Here is an 8,026-nt window from a genome sequence, read left to right on the forward strand (position 1 = left end):
ATACCAATATCCATTTTTTTAATAAGCTTAAAATTCTCTTTTTCTCATTTAATGATTGGATTCCAATTGTCATGGAAATTCCTCTTTTATCATAAAATAAATTTATCTAGAATTCCTTTTTTTAAATTAAATAAAAATATCCATTATCTCAAATATGCCAAGAATTCCACTTTTACCATTTAAATGATTGAACTCCAAATGTCATGGGAATTCCTCTTTTATCATTTAAATTTTCTCATGCAAAAAAATAAATTTATCTAAAATTTTTCTTTTAAAATTTAAAGAAAAATATCCATTAATTCACTTATGCCAAGAATTCCACTTTTACCATTTAAATGATTGAACTCCAAATGTCATGGAAATTCCTCTTTTATCATTTAAATTTTCTTATGCATAAAAATAAATTTATCTAAAATTCTTCTTTAAAATTTAAATAAGAATATCCATTAATTCAATTATGCCAAGAATTTCACTTTTACCATTTAAATGATTGAATTTCAATTGTCATGGGAATTCTTCTTTTTGCATAAAAATAGAAATACCAAAAATTTCTCATTTCTTTAATTAATTATTTACGCATAAATACTAAAAATTAGTTTTCCATGAATGTAATGAAAATTATTCTTTTAGCATAGGATGACTAATCCTAGAATATGGTAGGAAGTCCTCTTTTCACATTATGCATCAAAATGAGTTATGTATTAATTTCTAAAAATTTTGCAATAGCTCTACTGCTATTACTGATAATTTTTAATATTTTTAGAAAGAATAAGACTTTAAAATAAAATTATGATAGATTAACTATCATTAGACCTAAATTTATGGAATTAAATCATAAGTTCACTATAGTTTTATTAGCATAAAAGCATAAAAAAGCCATTTTCTAACCTCTAGCTTAACTAGCATAGAGTTTAATTTTTGAATTAAGAATTTATCAATGAGAAGCATCCATTTGAATAAGAATTAGTCATAGGAATGACCATTCTTTTGGGGGGAGAGAGATATACATAGAAAGCATCCTATTTAAGCATAAATATAAACTTTTTGTGATTAATCATTAGAATTATTATAGAAAGATTAATTTGCATTGAAAAATAATTCATTTGAAACTTCTCAAGCTTGAGAGGGGTTGAGAAGGGAAATCATTGAGAATATTAAAGAAAACCATGAAATTACATCTTATCTCTTGATTTTGCTTGCTTCTTTCTCTTACAAGGAAGCCCCCAACCAATCAATTGGTTTAGTGTGTTGAGAGGAAAGCTCCAAGGATTGTTTTGAGAAGCTCCAATCTCTCCAAAAGTAGAGGATTTTTAAGGGATAATAGAAAATATGCTTATTTTAATGTAATACTGGCATGGTCTAGCTCACAAATGAGAATACAAAAGAATGAGGGTATATTTATACGTGAGGGAGGCCACTAACTGAGTCCAACTAAGTTCTAGAATTTTCCACCTTCAATTTGGCTAAATTTGGAAAAGATTTAGACCAGTTTAGCTCCCATTTTGATCTAGTTTAATCCAAGAGAGAGGAGAGATAAAAATATCTTAGTATTTTTGAATTAAAAACCCCCCCACACATGTGAAGGGAGGCGCCTATCTCAAAGGTCTCCCCCTCCATACCAAGGTGTCAAAAGTTCATCATTCCTCCAAAATATCTCTTTTTTTAGTAATATCTCATAATTTTTAACTAATAAACCTTGTACTCAGTCAACTCTTCTTCTAATGTGAGCATTTACTCATTTTTGGGTATTTTTTTTTTCATTGGATTTATCTTATCCCAACACTTGGATTAATCTTATTGGCCTAGAGGAACCTTAATTGGACCATAATCCAAAAATTTCAGAAAATATCGACCCTTAGGCTAAGGTCTTTTAAATCATTTTTAATTGATTCCTAATGCACCTTAGAGAATTTATTTTGAATTTCTGTTTCAAAAAATATATTTTTGATATTAGGAGAATTTATTTATCCAAAAACATCTCAATATTGAATTATCTCTCTCTAGAATTTTTTCTCTCTCTAGACAAAAACAAGGAAAAATAATATTTTCTTGTATTAAAAAATAGGGAATGATTACAGGGGATTGAAGTAAAAGCTTATTCATTATTCAGGCTAAGGAGGAATCTTACAATCTAGGCGTGCATCACTCTCATAACCTAGTGGGGGCTACATCATGTATAGCAATGACAACTCTCACCATTGCCATTCTCAGCAACTCATTGTGAATGTCTCCTTGTAATTCCTTAGGTCTATGCATAACCCTTGACAAGCAATCTTGCTTCACTGATCCATCTGAGTTATGCGTGACCTTATACACCCACTTATATCTAATTACCTTCTTTTCCTTTGGTAAAAGCACTAACTCCCATGTTGCATTTGCATAATCCTTGTTAAATCTTTCCTCACTGATCCATCTGAATTATCATTGACCTTACACACCCACCACTTTGGTAAAGGCACCAGTTTCCATGTTGCATTTACATCCAATGTTGCCATCTCCTCATTTATGACATTTTTCCATTTTTTATTTCCAAGTGCCTACTCAAAAGAAGTGGGCTCAAACTACTTTAGTGCTCTCACCATGTAAATATAATGATCGGCTATATATCCATTATATCGCAACCTATCAACGTACACCTGGATCATTGCCTAGTGTTCTCAAAAAAGCATTAGTTCTCCTTGCACCACAATTGAACATTGATGAAATGCTAAGCTCCTCATTAAGGCTTTGCTTAAAGCCACTCGACTCACCATTCACATATGAGTGACCTGCTAGACAGATCATGCATAAAAGGTTGATTTATTTTTTCTTTCCCTTTTCGTGATACATGTGTAACTACATCTATCGTCAAACTTGCTTGACCATAGACTATCGTTGGATCCACTACTAGGTCTACTAAGTACCTATGATTACTACTCTACATGTGGGGTAACATTATTAAGCATTTGTGATTGCTACTCTACATGTGTTTCTCCTCTACATGTGGGGCAACATAATAACTTCTTACATTTTCTTGATCACACTATAAATGGCACTAGGGGTTGGCATAGAGACGCTTGTTTTGGTAGTAGCATAGATTCCCTTAGCCCTAGTTTTGGTAGTGGTATAGATTCCCTTCGTGAGACTTTGAAGTGTGTTTGTGGGAAAGTAACTTGAGGGCATTAACAACAATGAAGGTAGTTTAGAAAGGGAATGGGCCATCAATGGTTGAAGCTTTCCATTGGGATGGCTAGGATGTGGAGACTTTTCCATCAAAAAGTACTACGAATGATGCGGATGGGTTTTGATTTTGGGAGGAAGCCAATGGTGAAGGTTTTAGCTTCTTAGAGGTTGGTACAAAAGGTGGCTATATAAGCATACACATACACATGCACACACATACACACACGTACACACATACACACGTGCATACAATTTACAAATACACAAAGACATATACAAACACAAACACAAACACACATACACACATACACACTCACTCACACACGCTTACACACACACATGCACGTAATTGCGTACATATATATGTATGCACATACGCATACAAGCAAAAACTTCATGCTGCAACAACGTGCGGGCCACCTTCTTGTTATTAATAAGTAGAAGAAGTCTACTTTTGTTTAGTAACTTAAATGACCAAATTCAATATACATAGGGTTGATTGGTGAAATTGGTGAAATTGTGTACCCTGACAAGTCTGAATAAAGTAACAGGATGCTTTGTATATGTAAAGTAGAAGTTTACTTTTATAAATGCCTTTTATATATGTAAAGTAGAAGATATGCCTTATGTGAAGTAGAAGTTTACTTTTATAAATGCCGTATATATGTAAAGCCCAATACATTTTATGTGTAATTAATTGCTCGTGTTGTTCCAGAGTTTGAAACGTCAAGATGATGCACATGACCTTCTACTGGGGCATACAGGCCACCATTCTCTTCGACGCCTGGAAGACCTCCACATGGGTCGAGTACACCCTCTCGCTGCTTGCCCTCTTCATCGTCTCCGTCTTCTACGAGTATCTTGCAAGGGTGAGGGCTTCTCTCCCCGCCGCCGCAGCAGCTTCTTCACAACATCATTCTGATGCGCAGGCCCCCTTGCTAGGCGGCAGAGAATCATCCACCATCAGAAAGCTACTCGATTCTGCTCTCTTTGGTGTCAGCGTCGTCATCGCCTACCTCCTCATGCTGGCCGTCATGTCCTTCAACGCTGGCGTCTTCCTCGCCGTCGTCCTTGGCTTCTCTGTTGGCTACTTCTTCTTTTGGAGCGAGTCCTCCTCGACCGCCTCGGTGTTTACTGTGCCTGCTCATGAGTCTGCTCACATCATCCACGGAGAGAGAGGGGTATGCGTGGTATGCGTGTAAGTATATATTATTATAGTTTCTTAGAGGATCCACAAAGAGATGTATTTGTTGGAATGTGGATGGTAGCACACATCCACCAAGAGAGATGTATTTGTGCAAGTTTTATATTACAAAGTGTCATACCCCTATTTTCTTACACCATCCCAACATATGTCGATGAGAGTGTGATACCCCTTTTTTTCTTACACCATCGCAACATATGTGGATAGTGTGATAAGTTACATCTGGTTTTTTTTTCTCAAGAAAGTACTTATTTATTTATTGAAAGAAAAGGAATACAACGTTGTGTGTGATATTTAGAAGCTTAGCAGAACATTAACTACAATGGTAAAATCTATGTCCTTGGCATGTGAACAAATCACCACAAGCTCTTATTACACAGCCACCCAACTTGTCAACCCAAGAACGTGAAGTTCTCTCAAAAACTAGTCCATTGTCTTCTTCCTAGATGATTTTAATGATTGTCACTCTGATCCAGTGCCATGGTTGACTTTCTTTATATTCCCCAATAGAGCATTCTTCCAGTGGAATGAGTCCTGAGTGTCAACTTTACGTAGCCACAAAGTTACCGCTTTCAGAGGTGCTGAGCAAAGGGACACCCCAAAATAGGTGGAACGTTGTCTTCTTCTATGTGTTGCGTAAGGGGCAATAGGGAGAGAGGTCCCTCAATTTGCTCAGTCTGTCTCATGTGGAATATTTTTGGAAGATGATCCTGAAATTGAGGGATTTAATCTTGGTGGAAGCCTAAACAGCTTTGACTCTACAAAACCATGTCCTTGGTGTTGGAGAGTGGAGACCAAGGTACCAACAAACACATAGATGTAAGAAGAGAGATATAGAAGCGCAATACTCAAAGTAGATTGACAAAAATGACTGAAGTACAAGTCAAGTGAGATGATAAGGTCACTTATCCACACTCATAAGAGTGTACACACGCTCGGGAACAAAAACCTCATAAGGAGGGAAAAGTCTTCCATCCCATTATTGCCCCACGTCTACAAATCAATACCATATAAATGGTTACAATTTTCTCATGTAGTGATAATGTGAACATGTACATGAATACAGGAATCATGTGGTTGATCAATCTTCAAATGACAATAAGACAAGCTTTATGCAAAAAGCTTTAAACTTATTTTGTAAGAGAGTTATCATAAACATATGTGCCACATTTCGTGTGTAAACACATAAGCCAAGCTAATCTCTCTTATAATGAGAATCTTCTTGACATAATGACAATGCATCTCAATGTACTTTATGCGAGCATGCAACATTGGGCTCTTTGCCAATGACTAATACACTTTAGTTGTCAATGAAGATGGAGGTGGGAATTGCTCTTCAACACCAACAACGACCAAAAGGCGTATGAGCCATACACACTCCATAATCGTTGTAAAGCTGTCTTGTACTTAGCTTCATAGTTTGAAGTGGCCACCGTCAGCTACTTCTTCTTGAGCCATGATATACATGAATCACTAAGATGAAAGCAAAAGCCACTAGTAGACACTTGGGTGTCATAACATTCAACCTAATTGGAGTCTTTGAAAGCATTCAACAACTGAATATCACCCCTTTAGCATAGAATAGTCCAAGAGACTGGGTTTCCTATAAGTATCAAAATACTAGCAGCTTGTTAATGCTTACTTCCGGGATTGTACATAAACATGTTCAATGAGAAGAGTGTAAGGGAGAGGGAGAGCTTGAGCTCCTTGTAAGAACACACACACATAAGAGTAGACAAGCACACAAGAGAGATGGATGACTAAAATTTTCTTCTATTCTCATCTTCTTTACAACCATAAACTAAATAGATAAGCATACATACTATAAGGGACAGTTCTCTCCTACTAAAACATACAAAGATTGATCCATATTGTGAACCCGACAACATGAGCTGGTGCTCTAACCATACCATAACTCTAATACACCAAAGTGACTATACGATCGATTGGGTGAACCCGACTATATGAGCTCGTGCTATAACTATACTATAACTCTAATACACCAAAGTGGTTGTCACAGAGTCTATAAACCACTAATGGCATATCACACATGTAATTTAACTAACCATGCCATTAGCGTAAGTGTATAAACCAAGTAGGTTATCAATGTTTTCAATACTAGTTGTGCTCGATATCTCAACACTCAATTGGGCAATGTGTGATCTCATGCTGCATTAAAAAATGAGGCATCCATCAGCCTGCTAATAAAGTGATACATCAAATGGTTCATTTGCATCTTGAAGATTGAGCATGTTGTGAGGTGAAAAAATAAAAAAAGGACCAGCCTCTATAGCTCTTCCACCTCCCAAACTTGGAAACATTACCACGAACGGGGCACCACCAGCCACCACCGGCTGGAACACTCTCTCAACATTCGCCACCCACCCACACCATAAGACAGCTCAAAACCATGAAGGACAGATGATCATTCAGATGATCATTCAGCAAAAAACATATACAGCATCAACCATGTACAAACTCAGCAAAATACACCAAAGACCAGGACTCTGGCCAGGATTTACTGCCAAGGGAATACACCCTTGCGTCTGACGACCAAGCCTCTGTTTCCCAGTCCCTGTAATCTCCAGAGGGCGCCCACACCAGCAACCCTTCTCCACTTTCTCTGTAGCCTGGCTACTCTCTGCCCAGCTGCTACCTGCTAATTGTCGTAGGCGAGCCCCACTGTCTCCAGCCCACACATCAGCACCACTTCTGCATCCAACACACACAAAAACCCAAGGCTCCCTCTCTGGTCAGCATCCACGCACTGCCTGCAATCATCGCCCACACAAGACTAGCTACTCTCACCGGAAGGCGCCCACACCAGCTAACCTTCACTCAGCAGCTCCCACTCTCTGTATGTCGAGACCAGCAGTTTGACCAACCACCAGAGCCTCTGCACAATCCTCAGCACCACGAACCCAACAGCTCAACACAGCAGCCTTCATCTCTTGCCCAACACCCCTTCAGTCTCGCTGCCAACAGCAGCAGCCCTCAAACACACCAGTCTCTGTCTACCTGTACACATGACAGCCACCTCTCTTCATGCTCTCCTCTCACCGTTTGCGTGGATGACGGCCATCCCTTGCGCTGTTAATTGCACTTCAAAGCCCTTCAGCTTTGACCCTTCACTTTTTACGTGCCCACCCAGTCGCCTCCAGCCATGCTGTCCATCAACTAGGCGGCTCCCCTTCATGTGCTGACCATACCGGTGCACCCAGCAGCTACCCTACTAGTCGGCTCTTCACACACACAGACGCTCTCTCTTCGTTGCTACTCGTCCCAGCTGCTTCACAACACGGCGGCCTGCTGGCTCACACGCGCTGGCTCTCCCTTCTTGTCTTAGCTAGCTCCAGCAAGCCTTTGGAGTAGAGCCACCCCAGCGACCCTCTCTAGTCGCCTCCAGCTCTCTCTGCCGCAAGCGCCGGCGACTCCTACCTGGTTTTTTTCCTCTCCTTTTTTTGGTGATTCTCCCCGTGTCTTCTACTTCTTCGAGGCCGCTTCCCTTCACGTGCTGGCCACCTTCGAGATAACAAGCTGGCAGCCCCTACAATTCCCACGTGGCCTTCTCTAAATTGGCCATTTGAATATATATTTTTTATTTTTGATTAAAGCCTCAAAATAGCCATACAATGCTACAAGGGCCCCCTCTTCTCCTTG

At 38.9% G+C, this 8,026-nt stretch overlaps 1 protein-coding gene across 1 annotated transcript; it reads left to right on the forward strand.

Moving 5' to 3' along the window:
* The first annotated feature begins 3,841 nt into the window (after positions 1-3,841).
* On the forward strand, positions 3,842-4,500 carry LOC147619847 (copper transporter 5-like). Its single transcript, XM_086772645.1, has one exon. The coding sequence runs from the start codon at positions 3,894-3,896 to the stop codon at positions 4,362-4,364; it is 471 nt and encodes a 156-aa protein (XP_086628771.1). The 5' UTR covers positions 3,842-3,893; the 3' UTR covers positions 4,365-4,500.
* The last annotated feature ends 3,526 nt before the right edge of the window (positions 4,501-8,026 follow it).

This window comes from Cibotium barometz, chromosome 32 (assembly GCF_041138505.1).
Source record: "Cibotium barometz isolate CiBa-2024 chromosome 32, ASM4113850v1, whole genome shotgun sequence".
Taxonomy (NCBI): Eukaryota; Viridiplantae; Streptophyta; class Polypodiopsida; order Cyatheales; family Cibotiaceae; genus Cibotium; species Cibotium barometz.